At 41.0% G+C, this 22,460-nt stretch overlaps 1 protein-coding gene across 4 annotated transcripts in view; it reads right to left on the bottom strand.

Moving 5' to 3' along the window:
* Positions 1-7,252: 7,252 nt before the first annotated feature.
* Positions 7,253-22,460, bottom strand: part of gdap2 (ganglioside induced differentiation associated protein 2) — a 38,414-nt gene continuing 23,206 nt past the window's right edge. For 2 of the 4 annotated variants that reach the window (XM_061692515.1, XM_061692516.1), the window contains exons 12-15: positions 19,317-19,456; positions 14,882-14,936; positions 11,580-11,723; positions 7,253-9,143 (exon numbers count right to left, since the gene is read on the bottom strand). In XM_061692515.1, the coding sequence (XP_061548499.1) occupies positions 9,111-9,143; positions 11,580-11,723; positions 14,882-14,936; positions 19,317-19,456 (372 nt within the window). In that variant the 3' untranslated portion in view covers positions 7,253-9,110. The remainder of the gene's footprint in view (positions 9,144-11,579; positions 11,724-14,881; positions 14,937-19,316; positions 19,457-22,460) is intronic. The other 2 variants (XM_061692518.1, XM_061692517.1) reach the window with 2 other exon arrangements.

Below are 22,460 nucleotides of genomic sequence, written 5' to 3'. Positions count from 1 at the left end.
GTAATTCACCTCTTTAATAAGGAAAAAAACCAAGCAAAAAAACCCCCAAATGCCCTCAGGACATGACAAATAAAGTGCTTTTGTTGTCTTTGGAGAGGTGCTTGAAAGTCTGAGCTAACATTTGTCTTCCATGTCATGAATGATGAGTGCACGGCTTCAACATGCGACACATCTGTTAACTCCTATCGGTCAAATGCTGACACAAAGTCGAAAGTTGCAATTCGACGCCAATTTTTGTGAGGGGTGAGGAAAGAAATGACACCATTGTAATGATGATGTGATGCAATCAGAACAATGTGATCGGATGTCTACGAAGTGCCATTGCATTTGTTTCTGGATTTGAATCTTCGTCGGAACATCCTTGGACTTTGCATGTCCTCACAGTACAGTACATGAGTTGACATCTAAGTGTAGTAGCACGGAATTGTCTAGTACTCAGCTTTGCCTCACTAGTAACGTGTACTTGTCCTACTAGTACGCCAAAGTTGTCCTAGTGTGCCATTTGTTCCAGAAATAGTTACCCACTATTACAGTGTGATGCAAACTGGTAAAAACAGCATGTGCCAAAACAAAAAACATTCCTAGTAAGACAGTGCTGGACTAGTAGTGTGGAGAATTGTCTTACTAGTGAGGACAAACAGTGTACTAGTACATGGACCTTAAGGATCTTGAATAAATGCTCAAACCGCTTTCCATAGCAGCAACTATTTGAACATCTGAGTGAAACCAATAACAAGATACAAAGTGACAAGTGGAGCAGCTCGTGTAAACTGTCCACCTCTCAGAAACCACGCAAGCTGCGCAAACAGAAAAACCAATTGGCCTTCTCCCCACTCCTACGCCCTTCCAGAGAGGTCGGGAAGCAAGTGACGTGGCCGAAACAGAGACAACGTGCAGCTTTCCACGCATCGGCGCATTCGTTATCGCAAACATGTCCTGTGCACACGATCACCCCAGTCGAACATACCTGTTTTCGCCCATGTGATGACACTGACCATCCTGTGATCTTATCATTCAAATTTATCTTACTGAACACTTTTATAAAGTCTATGAGAAAGGAGTATTGGCGCCAAAGTGGAAAGATTGTCACTTTACACATACTTCATTTACATTTCAGAATAATAGAATAAGCATGAAATACTTTTTAACGACACTCCACTAACTTGCCTAAGTCAGTGTCCCCTTGTGCTTAGCGTGGCTTTTGATCTGGTTGTGATGACACTTTAACATTCTGAACCCCTCGGGGCATATCTGTAGCATTTATATAGCGCATTTCATACACAAGGTAACTATGTGCTTTACATGATTAAACGCATTAAAAAATTGAAAACTCAAAACAGTTCAAAAACATTTAAAATAAAAATAAAATGAAAACCATGCACAGTGCAAGAAAGATCATTTCAAAGTGGAAATGCTCTAAAAACGAGAAAAAAAAAAAGTCTTCAACCTGGATTTAAAGACATTGACACTCGAGTCTGACCAGTTCTATTGGGAACTCATTCCATTTGTCTGCAGCATAGCAGCTAAGCGCTGCTTCACCATGTTTGCTTTGGACTCTGTCCTTCGTTATCTCATCAGAGTTTGCAGATCTCAGAGACCTACTGGGCCTATATTCCATGAGCATGTCTTTCATGTATTCAGGACCTAAACCATTTAGTGATTTATCGATCAGTAGCAAAACTTTGAAGTCTATTCTAAAGCTGGGAAGAGAATTTAGAATTGGAGTAATATGTTCCGATCTCGTCACTGATGGTGTAGTGGTACACCCACCAGACTTTGGTGCGGGCAGCCTGGGTTCAGTTCCCACTCAGTGACGGTGTGAATGGTTGTCCGTGTCTATATGTGCCCTGCCACTGTCTGGCGACCAGATCAGGGTGTAGTCCGCCTTTCGCCCAAAGTCAGCTGGGATAGGCTTCAGCGCCCCTAACCAGGATAAACGGCATTGAAAATGGATGAATGGATGTTCCGATCTCTTAGTTCTGGTCAGAACCAGAGTTGCAGCATTCTGAATGAGCTGCAGCTGTTTAATGCTCTTTTAAGGGAGTCCAGTCAAGAAGACCATTACAATAGTCAAGTCTACTTGAGATAAAAGCATGGATGAGCTTCTCCTGGTCTGCTTTGCACATGCAAGCATATGTTCTTCAGCTGGTATGAGCTTGTTTAAGTGATTGATTTGATATGACTGTTAAAAGGCAAGTTGGAATCTATCTGCACACCACCGGACTTGTTCTGTGTTTTTTAGAGAGAGTGACTCCAGGGATTTACAAACAGCAATCCTCTTATCTTGACTGCCAATAACAATTATCTGGGTTTTGTTGTGGTTTAACTGAAGGAAGTTTTGGTTCATCCAGTCATTTATGTTTTAGACCGTGACACAACACCTCAATTAAACTGCTAGATATAACTGGGTCATCTGCATACAGTAGCTATGATAGTCAACATTAAGGAATTTGACCCAAGGGTAGCATATACGGACTGAACAGAAGGTAGGGCTGGGCATCGAGAATCGAGAACCGATTGGAACTGGGACAAACGTTCCGGTTCTCCCGGAATCATTCAAATTTAAAAATTTCAGTTCCGAGTTTCGATGCCTACAGTCCGTCGATCCCAAAGAAGAAAGTGCCGAAAACCAACGAAGAAGAACATGAACGAAGACTTGCTAGTGCACAACGGCTGCAAACAAAAGTGTGTCTTAACTCTGTTAAAATAAATGACCAGTCGCCTCAGTGCAACACTTGGAATCAGATTATATTGTACAAAGGAGGCTTTTATGATGACGCGCTACCTCCCGCTCCGAGCCTCTGCCTACACCGTGCGGAACTTCAGTGAAGTCAAATTGGCTGAGTGAAACAATATGTTGATGCCAACATTGAGGCAGCTAACAACTTAAACGGGTGGTTGCACTTTTGCACAAAAGTTTTATCGCGTTGATTTTAGTCTTCAAACCAACGTAAGAGCCGATGACAGAAAGAAAACCGTAACATTGAGCTAAAACGTCACCAAAGGTCAAACTAGCAACTTTACATCACAATGACTTGGGACAAAATTCACAGAAACGTTGTCTCACAGTTTCACAAACACTAACCTTGTACCTCATCGGTGGGTAGGTAAAGGAATCATTTTATAGCATTTCACCGGTGTCATTTGAAGTTACTTTTCGTGCCAAAATGCTGAGTTCCGGTGCGTACCCTTCAAAACAAAATGCGACAAACTTAAAACAGGAAGTCAAGTTAAAAATGTGCACATATAAAAATACTTTGCTGTGAATAAACAGTCCCAAATAACTATTTTAATAATGCTATATTTAACTTTTAGCTGAAACATTAATTAATAAATATTAAGTCAATTGGGTTAGTTGCCTGTTAGTTCAAAGGTTTGATATTGCTACCGATTATAAAGAACCCCCAGTCCAATGTTCATTTCAGTCTATGCTGGGGGCTGCTCAGAAAATGGATGTTCATAATTCGGACACCCTTGATTTAAACCATGCAAACTATTTTGACCCAACCCCCTAAAAGAATCGGAATCGAGAATCGTTTGGAACTGGAATCGAAATGAGGAACCGGAATTGGGACCAGAATTGCTCAAATTCAAACGATGCCCAACCCTAACAGAAGGGGTCCAAGAACTGACCCTTGAAGGACCCCATATGCCATTGCCATTTGAATGAGATTGAACACTTCCAATGGTTACGAAATAACTCATTTTACTCCATTTAACGACTGTCTTTCACTCTTTGTTATATTATATTATATATATATATATATATATATATATAATATATAGAAATATATATATATTTGCCAAAATCAATTTTCTTTTCTTCTTTTCCTCATTAATGTACACACAGCACCCCATATTGACAGAAAAAAACAGAATTGTTGAAACATTTGCATTTTTATATGCAAAAACCAAAACCTGAAATATCACACAGCCAGAAGTATTCAGACCCTTTGCTGTGACACTGATACTTAACTCGGGTGCTGTCCATTTCTTCTGATCATCCTTGAGATGGTTCTACCCTCATTGGAGTCTAGCTGTGTTTGATTATACATATTGGACTTGATTAGGCAAGCCACATACCGGTCTACATAAGACCTTACAGCTCACAGTGCATGTCAGAGCAAATGAGAATCATGAGGTCAAAGGAACTGCCTGAAGAGCTCAGAGCCAGAATTGTGGCAAGGCACAGCTCTGGCCAAGGTTACAAAAAAATTCTGCTGCACTTAAGGTTCCCGAGAGCACAGTGGCCTCCATAATCCTTAAATGGAAGAATTTTGGGATGACCAGAACCCTTCTGAGAACTGGCCGTCCGGCCAAACTGAGCAATCGGGGGAGAAGAGCCTTGGTGAGAGAGGTAAAGAAGAACCCAAATGTGACTATGGCTGAGCTCCAGAGATGCAGTCGGGAGATGGGAGAAAGTTCTAGAAAGTCAACCATCACTGCAGCCCTACAAAAGTCAGGGCTTTATGGCAGAGTGGCGCGACGGAAGCCTCTCCTCAGTGCAAGAACATGAAAGCCCGCATGGAGTTTGGTAAAAAACACCTGAAGGACGCCAAGAAGGTGAGGAATAAGATTCTTTGAGACCACGATAGAACTTTTTGACCTTAATTCTAAGCGGTATGTGTGGAGAAAACCAGGCACTGCTCATCACCTGTCCAATACAGTCCCAACAGTGAAGCATGGTGATGGCAGCATCATGCTGTGGCGGTGTTTTTCAGCTGCAAGGACAGGACGACTGGTTGCAATCGAAGATGAATGCGGCCAAGTACAGGGATATCCTGGATGAAAAACTTTCCCCAGAGTGCTGAGGACCACAGACTGGGCCAAAAGTTCACCTTCCAACAAGACAATGACCCTAAGCACACAGCTAAAACCACAAAGGAGTGGCTTCAGAACAACTCCGTGACTGTTCTTGAATGGCCCAGCCAGAGCCCAGAATTAAACCCAATTGAGCATCTCTGGAAAGACCTGAAAATGGCTGTCCAACAATGTTCACCATCCAACCTGACAAAACTGGAGAGGATCCCCAAATCCAGGTGTGAAAAACTCACTTCCCAAAAAGACTCCTGGCTGTATTAGCTCAAAAGGGTGCTTCTACTAAATACTGAGCAAAGGCTCTGAATACTTATGGCTGTGTGTTATTCTAGTTTTCCACTTTTAATAAATGCAGCAAAAATTTCCCCAAAAAATGTCTGTCAATATGGGGTGCTGTGTACATTAATGGGGGGGGGGAACTTAAATGATTTTAGCAAATGCTGCAATATAAAGTGTGAAAAACTTAAGGGGGTCTGAATACTTTCTGTACCCACTGTATATTTTCAAAAAAGTATTTTTTTTTTTACATACAAACAAAACAAAACATTGGGGCCTCCTCAGTACCTTAGACTTTGTTCTGTTCACTTTGTCTTCTTATCCTTTGTGGAACCATTGTTAGGGTTCAAATCAACAACCAGAACCAGCTTGCATTCTCATTAATATGCCATCATGCGTCTTCATGGGAACAATCTCCACTCTGAAACATGGTCACAGTCTGCATGTGCTCTGCTGCTTAGTAGCAAAGCAGTTTTTTTTTTTTTTTTTTTTTTTTTTTACAGTCATCATGCGGAGATCAGGCCTGCTCTTATCAAGCATGTTGGCCAGCACATGGAAAAGTTCTCGGTTTGTTGTTCTTAACCTTTTGAGTCTGCATTTAATTTGGTTGCATCAATGTGGAAGACGTGTGAAGCGTGTTAGTTCATTGTTCCCAGATACAAGCAGTAGCGGCACTGGCTTGAATGGCGCCATGTGCGACGACACCCTCGGTCTATTGTCGACGGGTGTGTATGTTGGGGGGGGGGGACTTTACTTCGTCACAGTGGTCCTCAAAATTCTAAAAAAAAGTATCATACAAAAAAATAACACCATAATAATGAGTACATATCACCATAATTAAGTACAGTAGCGTATAAGGCCCAAGTGCTCATCAAAAATTAGGCAGAGGTTTTATTTAAAACTAAACAATATTTTACTGATATTGTAGGCCCCTGTAATAATAATAATAATCCATCCATTTTCTTTACTGCCTATCCTCACTAGATTCGCGGGCGTGCTGGAGCCTTTCCCAGCTATCTTCGGGCGTGAGGCGGGGTACACCCTGAACTGGTCCCCAACCAATCGCAGGGCACATAGAAACAACAAACCATTCGCACCTACGGGAAATTCAGAGTCTTCAATCAACCTATCACGCATGTTTTGGGCATGTTGGATGAAACCCACGCAGGTGTTTAGTTAGTTTATCGTTATTAGTTTTCTGGAAAGCAGTTTACAAGATGAAGTAGTTAGACTTCTAACCACATTCACGTTAGCTCGACTTTGAAAAAGTCGATTTGGTACAATTTCAGTCCCACGTTTTACGTCCACTCAAGCCCAACAAAAATTGCAGTACCGCCAGAAAGAACGATGGCAATGTTAAGATGACCGGAAGTGGTGTTTGTCAAAAATTGGTGTGAAAATTTTGGTTCTAGTGGATTAACGCTGTAGTCATGGGTCAGATTGCCCATTTTTGACTACTTTTGTGTTTGCCATTATATTTCACCTAAAAAAAAAAAATATGTTCCTTGCCTTTCCATTTAGTTTAATTTCTTTCTGCACAACCTCACATGACTGTACAGTTTTTTTGTTGTTGTTTTTTCCCCCACATACTAGAGTAATGTTTTGGACCCAAAATCACACAGAAAATAAAATAAAGCCAGGGTAGGAAAACGTTAAAACAACAGATGTTGAACGAACTGTTTTTATGACGTAGAATTCAAATATAATTTGTAAATTTCAAAATCTTGTGAAATTTGTGCAAACCACAAAATGATATGCAATTATTTACTGGAAAATGCCATGCACTCATCCAGGCTGTGTCTTGCTACAACATCATCACAAAGCAGTCATGGGATATAGACACCCGGCGACGACGGTAAAATGTCATAACCAAGGATGCATGTAAATATAAAGGCAGTGAGACATCTATGTACCGACAATGAAGAGCATTCAGCAACATTTACGAGTTTGACATGAAACATCTCCAAAATGTCTCCTTTGACAACCTCATGGCACATATGGGCGGTATGAATCTTTCAAGATCGAGTCGCATTCCCCCTCAGAGGTGACATCACAGCTTGAAATGATAAAAAGGGCTTGAACTCATCGCCCCCAAAGTTCTTGCAAGTGAACTCGGTCTGGCTCGGAGTGCTCCACCGTCAAACATCAAACAAGCAAGAACTTGGACAGCATGCACACATTTTCATTCAACTATTTGAAAAGCTGCAAGAGAAGGATCTCATTTTATGTTGTTGGAGACGTGCAACACACACGAGACCCTTTCACACTGCCTGTAAAAGTTGGCTCTACCTTTTGCCTGTGTCACTTCTGTATAAAAACAGCACCGTCACAGAATGGGGAGGAGGAAACAAATCGAACCGGCAAATGTGCCTTCTACACTGCCTCAATTGTCCACCTCAAAAATACCCATTAACATCCACGTTTTTTGTATTTGGAAATTTCAGCTGGTCAAGACAGCCTTCCAACATCACACAAGAAAAGAAAACGAAAACGCTTAACAGGAGACAATTTTAATCAGTGTAAAAAAGTTAACATAATTAACAGCTGAAGTAAAATGAAATATACATTTTAAAAAGATACATTTCCAAGTAGGCTATTTGGCTCATAATCAGTTTTGCACTAAAAAAAAAACACAGTTTCACATTTTTGAGGAAAACTAAACTCTCTTGCACCTTTTTTGTTAAACGTCCAGAGAAATAACATATTGTTGACTTCGGTCCCAAGTGTCAAGCTGAAAGCAGAGTGAAGGTCATGTGACCTCTTATTTGCAAATGTGTTAGCGCCTTTGTCGTCACATAGACAGACTATAAAACAATTGGAGGAATGTGTTCAAGTGTACTTCTGTATTTTTGATTTGCGATGAAAAAAAAAAAAACACCCCTCGCCGTTGCCAACTCTGAAAGAAAGAGCTTGTGCAAAACACTAAGTGAGTAAATAAAAATGTAATTGTCAATGGAAACTTCCTTTCATGTGTGGGAAGCAAAGTGACGCCATGTTGATGGAATCGGAAGAGGGACCGGAAGCGGTCCAGATAGTCAGGCAGCATAGAAGCCACTAGCTAATGTATTAGCGATGACAAGAATTCTGACTTTTTTTTTTTATTTTTTTTTATTTTTATAAAGAGACAACTGCCATAAATCTGTCGTAAGAATACGGTGCCTCGACGCAGAAGGCACCACTCGACCCCACTCTTGTCTGCCGAAATAATGTTGAAGCTGGAAGTAGTAGTAACGCTTTCAAGTGTGACTTTTATGTTTACTAACAATTTGATAACTTTACATTTTGCACCTGGGGCAATAATTTTTAGGTTAAAAATGTAGAAATGTAACTTTTCTGTTCACGATCAATTTGCTAGATGTTATCGAACTTTACATTTCTCATCTGGCAGAACAATGTTGAAGCTGGAAGTGTTATAATTTGACTCATTCGCAGGACAATAGCTAACCTTACAATTGTTGAAGAAAAACATCAGATTTCATTATAGGTCACCTGACAAAACACGTGGCCGAATAAAGTGAAAGTTTGGTGACAATTGGAGATTTTTCGTGATTGAGATTGAAATTAAAATGAACGTGCTCGAAAATACATTTTCAAGTGAGAACAATGTTGATTCAAACAGAAGTATATCAAATGGCATCAATGTAAAGCTTTTGGTAGTAGATGTTAAAATGGAAACATTCTACCTTGTGGAGATTCCTGATATCGGCTTTTAACGTCTCGGAGTCCGGTGGACTTGTTGTTGGTTCCAACTTAAACTTGGTATGACATTTTCTGAATGTCACGTAGCACGAAGACCACCACCATATCACGCTGGTAACAAGACATATGGGATATTGGACCACCGGATGTTTCCTGAATGCAGAAGCCACACAAGAACTACCAACAAGCGGACAGTAAAACATATATAAAGTCTCTCCACGAAGTAGATTAGTCCCTCAGGAGGATGGAGGCAGCTGTCGACCATGAAAGGTTTGTAAATGGCTTCCAGCTTGATCGAGACTATGATTGGTCAGTCGTTACAGACCGGAAGACTGGGAGCGTCTGTTTACCTGTGATGGAGAGAATAAAAACTGGGTCACAACAAATGAAACATCAAAAATAATTTCAGTGTGTATCTTCTCTGCTGAGCTTGCAAGAACTAGGTCTTCTTAAGGGAGTCAAGACATTAACAGACTGTTAGACCAGTGGAGATTTTGTAAGGACATGGGAGACATTTCCACCTGTCAATGCAGATCCCTTATCATGGGAATTAAGGAACAGTGTATTGTAATACCTACAGTGGGTAGGGAAAGTATTCAGACCCTCTTAAACTTTTCACTCTTTGTTAGATTGCAGCCATTTGCTAAAATAATTTACAACCCCAATTCCAATAAAGTTGGGACGTTGTGTTGAACATAAATAAAAACAGAATACAATGAATGGCAAATCATGTTCAACCTATATTTCATTGAATACACTACAAAGACAAGATTTTTCATGTTTCATGTGATTGTTTTTAGCAAATAATCATTAACTTGGAATTTTATGGCTGCAACACGTTCCAAAAAAGCTGGGACAAGTGGAGAAAAAGACTGAGAAAGTTGAGGAATGCTCATCAAACACCTGTTTGGAACATCCCACAGGTGAACAGGGTAATTGGGAACAGGTGGGTGCCATGATTGGGTAGAAAAGGAGCTTCCCTGAATTGCTCAGTCATTCATTCACAACAAAGATGGGGCAAGGTTCACCTCTTTGTGAACAAGTGCGTGAGAAAATAGTCCAACAGTTTAAGGACAATGTTCCTCAACGTACATTACATCAATGTGTAAAGGATATCACCACTTGGGCTCAGGAACATTTCAGAAAGCCAGTGTCAGTAAATACAGTTCGGCGCTACATCCATAAGTGCAACTTGCAAAGCAAATTATGCAAAGCAAAAGCCATTTATCAACAACACCCAGAAACGCCGCCGCCTTCTCTGGGCCCAAGCTCATCTAATATGGACTGATGCAAAGTGGAAAAGTGTTCTGTGGTCCGACAAGTCCACATTTCAAATTGTTTTTGGATATTGTGGACGTCGTGTCCCCTGTGGGCCAAAGAGGAAAAGAACCATCTGGACTGTTATGGACGCAAAGTTCACAAGCCAGCATCTGTAACGGCATGGGGCTGTGTTAGTGACAATGGCATGGGTAACTTACACATCTGTGAAAGCACCATTAATGCTAAAGTTACATACAGGTATTGGAGAAACATATGCTGCCATCCAAGCAACGTCTTTTTCATGGACGCCCCTGCTTATTTCAGCAAGACTATGCCAAACCACATTTTGCACGTGTTACAACAGCGTGGCTTCGAAGTAAAAGAGTGCGGGTACTCGACTTGGCATGCCTGCAGTCCAGACCTGTCTCCCATTGAAAATGTGTGGCACATTATGAAGCGTAAAATACAGCAACGGAGACCCCGGACTGTTGAACAGCTGAAGCTGTACATCAAGAATGGGAAATAATTCCACTTACAAAGCTTCAACAATTCGTGTCCTCAGTTCCCAAACGTTTATTGAATGTTGTTAAAAGAAAAGGTGATGTAACACAGTGGTAAACATGACCCTGTCCCAGCTTTTTTGGAACACGTTGCAGCCATAAAATTCTAAGTTAATGATTATTTGCTAAAAGCAATCAAGTTTATCAGTTTGAACATGAAATGTCTTGTCTTTGTAGTGTATTCAAATTTTTTTAAAAAAAAGCATTTTTCCACCAGATGTTTTAACATAAAATGAACAATAGTTGTGTACTTTGTGCGCCACAATTTTCCATGACTTCTGACTTCCAATTGTATTTGTTGTTAAAAATTGATATAAAAATCAACTGCAATGGTGTAGATGAGAGATCATATTAGAGGTACTATGATGAGGTGACAACACATTTGTATGGTATCCGACCCTCTGGTGGAAACCATAAATGGAATGTGGTCTGTGATGAAAATCAGTTTGGCTATCTGAAAAGGATTAACAGAACTGAATTGTATTTCGCTTTTTTTTTTTTTTGGCCCAATCAGTCTTCATGTGCTTTGTGGACTTGAAAAAGGCATTTGACCATGTCCCCCTGGGGGTCCTGTGGAGGGTGCTCCGGGAGTATGCAGTACCGGACCACTTAATATAAATATAAATATATATATATATATATATATATATATAATAATAATAACCACCGTAGAACCAAAGATTGACCGCATAGGACAAATCAACTAATTACGTACAAAAAAAAAAATCATGTAATTATTATACACTTGGCAAGACATTAATTCCAGCTATTCCTCCAAAATGCCACAAGATGACAGTATCACTCTGCAGACGCCTTCCTGTTCTCTATACATTATGTCCCTTTGAGGAGTCTTCAAAGGGCGAGTAGTTTTATTTAGCTTAGGAATGTTAATAACACGAATCAACTTCTATCAAAAGACAAAGTGAACACTGCCTTAAAGTACTGTGGGTTTGGGGGAGCGCTCACCCGTGCATCGTACTCCAGCACAAAAGGTGGTATGTCAATTTGCTCGGGCCTGATGCAGGTGAAGAGCTGCTGCAGGTTGTCAAGGTAACGCACCTTGTCCTTCATGCCTGACACGTTGAAGGTGGTGAAGAACCAAGTGGAAACCTGTGGGTTTTGACAAGAGAGGGTCATGTGGCACGACGAAATGTTTCAATTGGTCTGGTTAGAGCAAAACGTTGAAGACAACAACATAGGACTGTATTACAATTGAATAAAATAAAGTGGGGCAAAAAAGTATTTAGTCAACCACCAATTGTGCAAGTTCTCCCACTTAAAAAGATGAGAGAGGCCTGTCATTTTCATCATAGGTATACCTCACCGATGAGAGACAAAATGAGAAAAGAAAATTCCTGAAAATCACATCTGATTTTTTAAGAATTTATTAGCAAATTATGGTGGAAAGTAAGTATTTGGTCAATAACAAAAGTTCATCTCAATACTTTGATATATATCCTTTGTTGGCAAAGACAGAGGTCAAACATTTTCTGTAAGTCTTCACAAGGTTTTCACACACTTGCTGGTATTTTGGCCCATTCCTCCATGCATATCTCATTGTTGTTTTGGGGCTGTCGCTGGGCAACACAGACTTTCAATTCCCTCCAACGATTTTCTATGGGGTTGAGATCCAGAGACCGGCTAGGCCACTCCAGGACCTTGAAATGCTTCTTACGAAGCCACTCCTTCGTTGCCCGTTGTTTGGGATCACTCATGCTGAAAGACCCAGCCATCTTCAATGCCCTTGCTGATGGAAGAAGGTATTCACTCAAAATCTCACGATACATGGCCTTTCATTCATTCTTTCCTTTGCACCGATCAGTTGTCCTGGTCCTTCTGCAGAAAAACAGCCCCAAAGCGTGATGTTTCCAGCCCCATGCTTTCACAGTAGGTATGGTGTGCTTTGGATGCAACTCAGCATTCTTTCTCCTCCAAACACAGCAAACCAAAAAATTATATTTTGGTTTCATCTGACCATATGCCATTCTCCCAATCCTCTTTCTGGATCATCCAAATGCTCTCTAGCAAACTTTAGATCGGCCTAGACATGTACTGGCTTAAGCAGGGGGACATGTCTGGCACTGCAGATTTGAGTCCCTGGCGGAGTAGTCTGTTACTGATGGTAGCCTTTGTTACTTTGGTTTCAGCTCTCTGCAGGTCATTCACTTGGTTCCCCGCGTGGTTCTGGGATTTTTGCTCACCGTTCATGTAATCATTTTGACCCCACGGGGTGAGCTTTGTGTGGCGCCCCAGATCAAGGGAGATTATCAGTGGTCTTGTGTGGCTTCCATTTTCTAATAATTGGTCCCACAGTTGATTTCTTTACATCAAGCTGCTTACCTATTGCAAATTCAGTCTTCCCAGCCTGGTGCAGGTCTACAATTTTGTTTCTGGTGTCCTTTAACAGCTTTTTGGTCTTGGCCATGATGGAGTTTGGAGTGTGACTGTTTGAGGTTGTGGACAGGTGTCTTTTATACTGATGAGTTCAAACAGGTAACTTAAACTTAAGCAAATTCTAAAATTTAATCGCTTAAAAAATAAATGTGTAAAAAAAAAAAAAAAAAAAAAACCTTGAAAAATAAATAAATTATCATTTTAAAGTGCAAAATAATTAAATAATTTTTTTACTGTCAATATATGGTGGGAACAGCATTTGGTTTCTGAATGTCTGGCAATGCATCTGGGGTATAGTTTTATCGACAATGTTGTGGTGAATAGGAATACTTTAGTGAGGTTTTAGGTGCTTGTACTGCCCCTTTTTTGTGTGCCTTTTTGGGATCGCTGTTCCTAATATCTTGACCTATTAATGGGCAGAGGGGGTGCACACAATGAGTTGCAGTAACAAAGAAAGTAGAAGTCACGATCGAATATTGTTAATACAACTCACTTTTCACAGTTCGAAAAATATATGCCTGAGAGTATTGTTACTGCATATTGCCTGTATTTACAGTGGGCACGGAAAGTATTCAGGCCCCCTTAAATTTTTCACTCTGGTTATATTGCAGCCATTTGCTAAAATCATTTCAGTTATTTTTCCCCCCTCATTAATTTACACACAATACCTCATATTGACAGAAAAAAACGTAATTGGTGGCAGCTGTGCAAGCTGTGGGGGTGACTTTCACACAGCTGCTTATATAAAACCTTACAGCTCATAGTGCATCTCAGAGCAAATGAGAATCATGAGGTCAAAGGAACTGCCTGAAGAGCTCAGAGACAGAATTGTGGCAAGGCACAGATCCGGCCAAGGTTACAAAAAAGAATTCTGCTGCACTTGAGGTTCCTAAGAGCACAGTGGCCTCCATAATCCTTAAATGGAAGACGTTTAGGACAACCAGAACCCTTCCTAGAGCTGGCCGTGTGAACAAAAATAAACAAAGAAATGAAGTCTGTGATGTATTTGAACATCCATCCATCCATCCATCCATTCATCCATTTTCTGAGCCGCTTATCCTCACAAGGGTCGCGGGAGTGATGGAGCCTATATCCCAGCAATCTTTGGGCAGCAGGTGGGATACACCCTGAACTGGTTGCCAGCCAATCGCAGGGACATACAAACAAACAACCATTCGCACACACATTCACACCTACGGGCAATTTAGAGTCTTCAATGAACCTACCATGCATGTTTTTGGGATGTGGGAGGAAACCGGAGTGCCCGGAGAAAACCGACGCAGGCACGGGGAGAACATGCAAACTCCACACAGGCGGGGCCGGGGATTGAACCCCGGTCCTCAGAACTGTGAGGCAGACGCTCTAACCAGTCGTTCACCGTGCCGCCTATTTGATCATTCAATTGGGACAACCGGAACCCTTCCTAGAGATGGCCGTCCGGCCAAACTGTGCAATCGGGGGAGAAGAACCTTGGTGAGAGTGATAAAGAAGAACCCAAAGATCACTGTGGCTGAGCTGCAGAGATGCAGTCAGGAGATGGGAGAAAGTCCTAGTTCATTCAAATCGGAGCTTTTAGATCCAGTCTGATTTGATCCGATACTCATTTCTTTGGTGACATCGAACCAATATCCGATCTCAAAGATCCCTTAACGACACATGAAATGGTTCATGGTCCGTTTCATTTGCCGATGGGGTGTCCCGATCTGACATTGCTGATATTTTTTAATGGAGACTTTTAAACCAGTCTGTAGTCTCTCTATCCATTATTCGTGTTCTTTTTGTGAGATATTAAGATGATTTGTACATTTTAACACGAGTCAAAACAGCCAAATGTTTTTTATTTTTTATTTCACATAATGCATGGTGAGTCTTACCTTGGAGCGAAATGTTGGATGGACAAAGTAGAAGGCCTTTAAATTCTTCTTAAACCTGTAATGAAGGACACAGAAGACGTGAGAATGAAGATTCTTAAATAAGCACAGCTCTTGAGCATATGCTGTCACGTGAGATGACATAAGATTCAAATATACGTGTAAGGATATATTACACCGCATGTGTTGCTTGAAATGTTACAAAAACTAAAACTAAATCAAACTATTATTTTAAAAATGCCAGTCAATCATGCTCTATTAAGGCTCTTTCACACAGAAATATCTATTCTCATATTACAAAGCAAAATACATTCCATATTATCACAGTGTGATGGTTTGGACACGTCCAGAGGAGAGAGAGAGAGTATATTGGTAGAAGGATGATGAGGATGGAGCTTGCCAGGCAAGAGAACGAGAGGAAGACCAAAGAGAAGGTTGATGGATGTCGTGAGGGAAGACATGATGGCAGTTGGTGTTAGGGGAGGAGGATGCAGGAGATAGGCTTCCATGGAAAAGGATGACATGCTGTGGTAACCCCGAACGGGACAAGCCCAAAGGAAAAGAAGAAGAAAATCGTACAGCGTTTTAACTAAACTTTACGCCGATCTGATCGGTGTTATCGGTATCGGATGATAATTAGCATTTTATGCTGATCGGCTGATCGACTTTCTTGTCATAAGTCGCTGATCCGATCAATGACGTAATCGATCGGCTCCGCACAAGACATTTAACTCCGCGTCTTCGTCACGTATGAATCCAAAAGCTAGTTTATTTTTAGCCTTGTCACGTGTCTTGTTGCACAGTACTGTAACTATCTGACAGCCAATAAAGTTTTTTCAATCTTGTCGCTGAAAAACATGTCGTCGGTAGGTTAACTGAAAACTCTAAATTTCCCGTCGGTGAATGTGAGTGTGAATGGTTATTTGTTTATGTGTGTCCTGCGACTGGCTGGCGACCAATTCAGGATGTACCCCACTTCTCGCCTAAAGTCAGCTGGGATAGGCTCCAGCACGCCCGCAACCCTAGTGAAGAGAAGCAGTACGGAAAATGGATGGATGGATGGATTATTTTTTACAATTATGCACTGTATTACAAAAGAACAGATTCACTCTCATTTAAGCAATGCCCCTGAAGGCACCTCGCGCAGTCCGCGGCTGCCGTGAGCCTGCCTAGTTTCATTCTAAAGAGCGAAATAGGAAATGAAATAGGTGTACAGTCTTCTAACCTTTTGAGCATGTGCAAACAGGTCCCTTTGCTGGTCACTTTTAATATTAGTTAATTCACTGTAGTTTACAGTACACCGACATCGCAGACTATTGCACACACACGTACATTACATCGAGATGACGATGCTAGTCCAAAATGTCATGCAGCCCTAACACAAAGATGGAGTTGTTCTGAAGTCACTCCGTTATTTTAGTCGTGTGCTTAGGGTCATTGTCTTTTTGGAAGGTGAACCTTCTGCCCAGTGTGAGGTCCTGAGCACTCAGGAGAAGGTTTGCATCCAGGATATCTCTGTACTTGGCCACATTCATCTTTCCTTCGATTGCAACCAGTTTTCCTGTCCCTTTTAAGAGTAAAAGAAGTGAAATCCTTGTTGGGACCGTTACACTGGTGTCACCCCATTGTATGTCAACTGCACAGAGACTGAAAGCTGAGTGAGGATATGTCAACCACGTTGGATTATAGACAGTATGTACGTCTTTTGTTATAACGGCAGGACACAAAAACAAAATAAGGTCAAGCTTACGTTTCTTGTAACAGCCAGTAAAAACTGGAAACGTTGTGGTTCGACGTGTTCATATCTGCTGCTTCAGGCGGTCTGGAGCCAGAAGGTATATGAATCGTAGCGAGCAGGCAAGATGTGTTGAAACGTGCCACGCTCGGGCTCGCTTCTACTGGCGACTAAGCCAGAACAAAGTTTGAGAGGTGGAATTACTACCCACTGTGCACTGAGGTGAGGCCACACTGCAATCTTTCTTTTGCGGGTTTGAAGTATTTATGGAAGAGAGAGATCATGGCGTGTAATGTGAAACACACACACTGGTGCGTTGGATGGATGGAAGAAGCTTGGTCGTTAGCAGAGGAATGATGTTGACCTCCTCCTGTGCTTTTAAGGTGCTTTAAAGGACCACCCACAGAAGAATAAACTTCAACAGTGCTTGGCGAAACAGTGCTAGTAAACCAAAATTTGTCCAGTCGAGCATTGTCACAGCTCTCTTACACTTCAGATACTACCTTCAAAGCTGCCAGAGGGGCCTTTTCTGGACAGTTGTATAACAAAGCCAACGTGTTCTTTGAAATGAAATTTACAATTTTGTACTAAGTCCATGTTAGAGAGCCACTCTATGGAGGGTTAAATAGCCAAAATATGGGAACTTTAAGCATTTCTGGTGGAAAGGTCAGCTGGCACAACAGTTTCCGCTGTCAGTATGTTACAAGGCATAAAATTGTCGCAGGCTTTCGTTTAAAAAAAATTAAAAAAATTTAAATTAAAATCAACGATGAAGTGTTCAGTTCATATGTGTCAGTTTTTATTCCACCAAGTTTCTCAGCATTTTAATTGCATATTTTGTTGGTTTCTTCACATTGATTTCATCCTTCTGATCTGCGAGTCAATTTCAATCTTAGAGTTAACCCTTTGTGCTGCTTGTTGCCTAATTTTGCCATCAATTCCTCAGCAACATCCTGAAGGTGTTGTAATCACCAAATAAAGTAAACGATTAAATCACTCAATATTGTTTTAAATCAGCCAATTTCTGTCTTTCGAGTACTTAATGTTTTCTTGTCAGAAACTCTTGACTGTGTCAGGTTACCAAGATTGCTTATACATTCTAACCTGCTTTCGGTGCTGTGCATTAATTTGGAACAATGAAAGGATTTTTTTTGACAGGAACTACTTGAGACGTTCGAAGGGTGTACATTATGAGCTGATAATTTTCTGAGCCAATCAGAATTGAATATTCACCAAGACCATGGTATAACACTGTGTGCTCTCACGCAAACAATGTAGCTGCGCTTCCAAGCACCTTCAAAAAATTTAAATAAAACAAAACAGATTTTTTTTTTTTTTTTTTTTTTTTTTTTTAAATGTTCAACATTTTGTGTTTTAGAAAACAGCTGTTGTAACTGTCTTGGAAACACGAATACTCTTCGATATAGTTTCCATGTATGAAATCAAATTGCATACTTTTGCATACTTTCCATACTTGCATCGGAACCCTGGAAACATAAGCAAGCTGTCTTTTTTTTTTATTTCCTGAAAAGTTGTTATTTTGGAGGTGACTGGACTCCACTGGACAGCTACGATATATAAAATATGAGTTAATACTGCCACTTTATAGTATAGTACTGCTATGCAATGTCTCCAGTTGGTTTATGTTGTTGTTTTTCTTTTTCCAAAAAGTAGTCATTTTCGAGGTTGGGGGATTCCACCCCACAGTGAGGGGTGGAATATATTAACTATGCCATTTTATAGTATAGTACATTCCTTCTTCCACAGTGAATGCAGTGAATTTGGTCACGCCAAGAAATGGGGGTACGAGTCGATTTTGGAAATGAAAAAGGGGCATTCCAAATGCAATTTGTTATTTAACAATTACTCCAAAAAGATATCGGAAAGAACTTTCAGTTTAATTTTCTGGAGGAGCAAATACAAAAAGAGAACTTGTTGGTGAAATATGGACAATGAAGCCCACGTACGTCCTTTAACCCACTAAAGAGGCCAAAAAAACGGCTTGTAAATTTGACACACCACAGACGAGTGTTTTTAAAAGCCTGCCAAAGTTGAATGTAGAATTTAAAAAATAATAAAAATTTTAAAAAATCATGTCCGTAAAGTAAGGCCTAGGGCGCTAGACCTTCACCTGTCAATCAAATACGTTCGCTGTCGTCAACAACTGGCTGAACATTGATAACGTGTGCTGCTGTAGTTACGGTTAATAAAAATAGATAACGTTCCGGTGTGTGTGTTATGTGGGGAACACACACACACACACACAACTCCAAGTGAGGCGCTGACCTTTTACACGTCACCTCGGTCGAGCGAGCCGTTTAGCTCCTTAGCTAGTTAAATTTAGGACTAGCGAAGATAATAAACAATCTTCCCTTAAGTGTCCCCTGTTGTGTGCATCCATAGAGCCAACACCATTCCACCAGCGGCTCGCAGACTCGTGAACCGCGTGCCGCCACAACAATGAAAATGTATCGATTCAAGAAAAAACATTTCGTGTCCATTTTATTTATCGAAGGATAACCTGCCCTACTCTGCACCTGATCCAATACTTTTGCCGTCTGCTAAGCACAATTATCTCCTCCTAATATTAAGCATTCAATGGATGTCCGTGGATCCAAAATGAAAATTACTGGGACGCCTGAATACTTGGTAAGCTATTTTTGAGACATAAGAATTATGTCAGTATTCACACTACACACTCACTTGGCATCGACAATGTCATGGAGGTTTTTGAGGAATTCCGAGTCCAGGTGGTTGTGTTCGCCCGTCAGTGTGTGAAAGTAAACCATCACATACTCCTTTACAGCTATGTGGTCCATCACGTGGATGAAATACAGCAAAACCTGTGTGCACACACAAACATACACTTGATTTGCATAAATTCCACAGCATAGGTTATTCATTGAATTTCGCCCATCTGATGACTTTGCTACTGATCAGGCTTTGGCGGTTGTACCTGGGACCTAGGCTCAAAATGGATCAATTCTGTCAAACTTTGCGAGTTTTTGAGTGCCTTAAAGCCCCTACAAAGGCTTCCACTACATCCTCACACCCTAACGAGCTGAATTAGACTTGGATAATACACTGTGTTAAAAAATATTCATCATCATTTTGTAGTTTTAAAAAAAAAAAAAAAAAAGAAAATTTTCACTGAAATGATCTGAATGAGATGTGTAAAATGATGTGATTTATGTCGTGAACGACAGTACGTTCCAGCTACTAATAGGGTTGGGGAATCGTTTGAATTTGAGTGATTCCGGACCTGATTCCGATTCCAAACGATTCTCGATTCTTTTAGGGGTTGGGCCAAAAAGTTTGCATTGTTTAAATAAGTGGTGCCCAAATTATGAACATCCATTTTCTTAGCAGCCTGCAGCATAGACTAAAATGAACATTTGACTCAGGGTTCTTTATAACCAGTATTAATATCAAACCTATGAAATAAAAGGCAATGTGTGTGTAACTAACCCAATTGACTTAATATTCATGAATTGATGTTTCAGCTAAAAGTAAAAAAATATAGCATTGCTAAACTAGTTATTTGCAATTGTTTTATTATGTCAAATGATTTAAATACGCAAGTTTTCACCTGACTTCCTGTTTTAAGAACGTAGCCTTATATTTTGAAGGGTACGCACCGTAACTCAAGAATTTTGGCATGAAAGGTAACTTCACGTCACCTGTCAAAACAAAAGTAAAACGAGACCGCATGAAAGAGAGTAAGGGATGGAAGCAAATGCTCTGGAGAACATCGATTGCTTTACCTACCCACAAATGAGGCACGATGTTTGTGATACTGTGAGACAATGTTTATGGGAATTCCTTGTGATGTACACTGGGTGGCTTCAAACATAAGGGGCTCTGCCCTGAACACATCTCGATGTACATACCACGAAATAAAAGCTGGACTTCTCAACTTTTGTCTCATATTCATCTTTTGATCTGAAAACCAAATGTCTTCAGTATACAACGAAAACAACATTGCCCTTCCAATATGTTTGGAGGGGACTGTATATATATGTATACAGTATATACACATTTATACACACACACATATATATATATCAACACATCCTGTAAAGATCAGACAAATATAACCCAAGTTAACTCAAAATACTTTATTTATTTTTTTAAATAGTGATTTCATTTATTAAGGGGACAAAATAACCTATTCAAGTTACCTGGCCCTGTGTGAAAAAGTAATGGCCCCCTAAACCTAATAACTGGTTGGGCCATCCTCAGCAGCAGCAACTGAAATCAAGCGTTTTCTAGAACTGGCAATGGGTTTTTCACATCTCTGTGGAGATATTTTGGCCCACTCCTCCTTGCAGAATTTTTTTTTAATTCATCAAAAAAATGGAGGGTTTTCGAGCAGTAGCATCGACCATTTTGAGGTCATGCTACTGCATTTTTCAAGATGACGCATATCCGTGTGGATGCCTCGGCTACGTGCTCTCTCGTATTGTCTGTTTTTGTGTTTTTCGTTCATCTTTGGAGACATTACGCGACTCACTTACACAATGCTTACTAAACATCAGGGAGTCTACACCTGACTTTCTTTCACCAACTTTCGCAAATCCGCTCAGCTCATGCTGTCCAACTGCCCTGTGTCAACCGTCAAGACCTTCAAGTTCCTGGGAATTACAGTCCCTCAGGACCTGAAGTGGGAGAGCAACATCAACTCTGTCCTCAAAAAGGCCCAGCAGAGGATGTACTTTCTGCAGCTTCTGAGGAAGCACGGCATGCCACAGGAGTTGTTGAGGCAGTTCTACACAGCAGTCATCCGTCACAGTCTGGTTTGGGGCTGCTACAAAAAAGGACAAACTCGGAGTTTGAAAAGCTGAAAAGATTGTCGGTACCCCCCTACCCAGCCTTGAGGACTTGCACGCTGTCAGAACTGAGACAAAAGCGTGCAAAATCCTCTTGGACCTTCCACATCCTGGTCACCACCTCTTCCAGCTCCTTCCCTCAGGTAGGCGCTACCGAACAATGCAAACTAAAACAAGCAGTCATTCCAACAGCTTCTTCCTTCTTGCCATTAACTTCTTAAACAGTTAACTTAAAATTGTGTTGTCACATTTTGTTGTCACATTTCTGTGGGGCCAATTATACATTACTGGTGCACTCACTGAAGTAGTCTCGCCACGCTACACTATTTGTATATCTGTTGTTGACCAATACTGGCCACTTATGTGCGTGAGTAGCCTCTGTGACATTTGCACAATCGACATTGTCCCAGATTATCGCACTACTAGTCCTTTTAAACTCCATACGCTTGATGTCTCTGTGCCCTTTGCACAATGGTCATCGCACCAGTTCTATTAAGGTTCTATTAAGGCTTCTTGAAACTCGCACGGACGGCGACTGTACTGACGTCACTGAGTCACTATCCCGCACACAATTTGCCTTTATACTCGAGCGCAACCCACGCGCGCAGTTTTGAAAGTGTGCTGCAGTTCTCCTCCAAGTCGGAGGTATCGCTACGGCTGGTATTGGCTAGGAGGCCATAGGGTGGAGTTTCCTCTGGAACAACAAGGAACAAAAACACAACAATGGCTACCGTGGAACAGAGTCAGCTAGAACAAATGGACCTAGATAACCAGATGATACATTTAATTATGCTTCAAAATCGATCGAGAAGGCGGCAGCGTAGCTGCTATGTGGAACTGGGAGGAACGCTGATTACGTCAATACAGCATGTGACTAAAATGGACCGATCACGAGAGATGATCTCCGCGGCATTCTACGCGCAGCAACTATTTTTGCCGTGTGCGCGTCAAGCTCTGCAGAGGCTACGCAGAGGGGCCGCGTGGGCCAATTCGTCGTTCACGTGATGCAATGCGGGCG

The sequence above is a fragment of the Phycodurus eques genome, chromosome 12 (genome assembly GCF_024500275.1).
Source record: "Phycodurus eques isolate BA_2022a chromosome 12, UOR_Pequ_1.1, whole genome shotgun sequence".
NCBI classification, from domain to species: domain Eukaryota; kingdom Metazoa; phylum Chordata; class Actinopteri; order Syngnathiformes; family Syngnathidae; genus Phycodurus; species Phycodurus eques.
The sequence above is the reverse complement of the archived record's forward strand: the minus strand, read 5'-3'. Positions and strand labels throughout refer to the sequence as shown.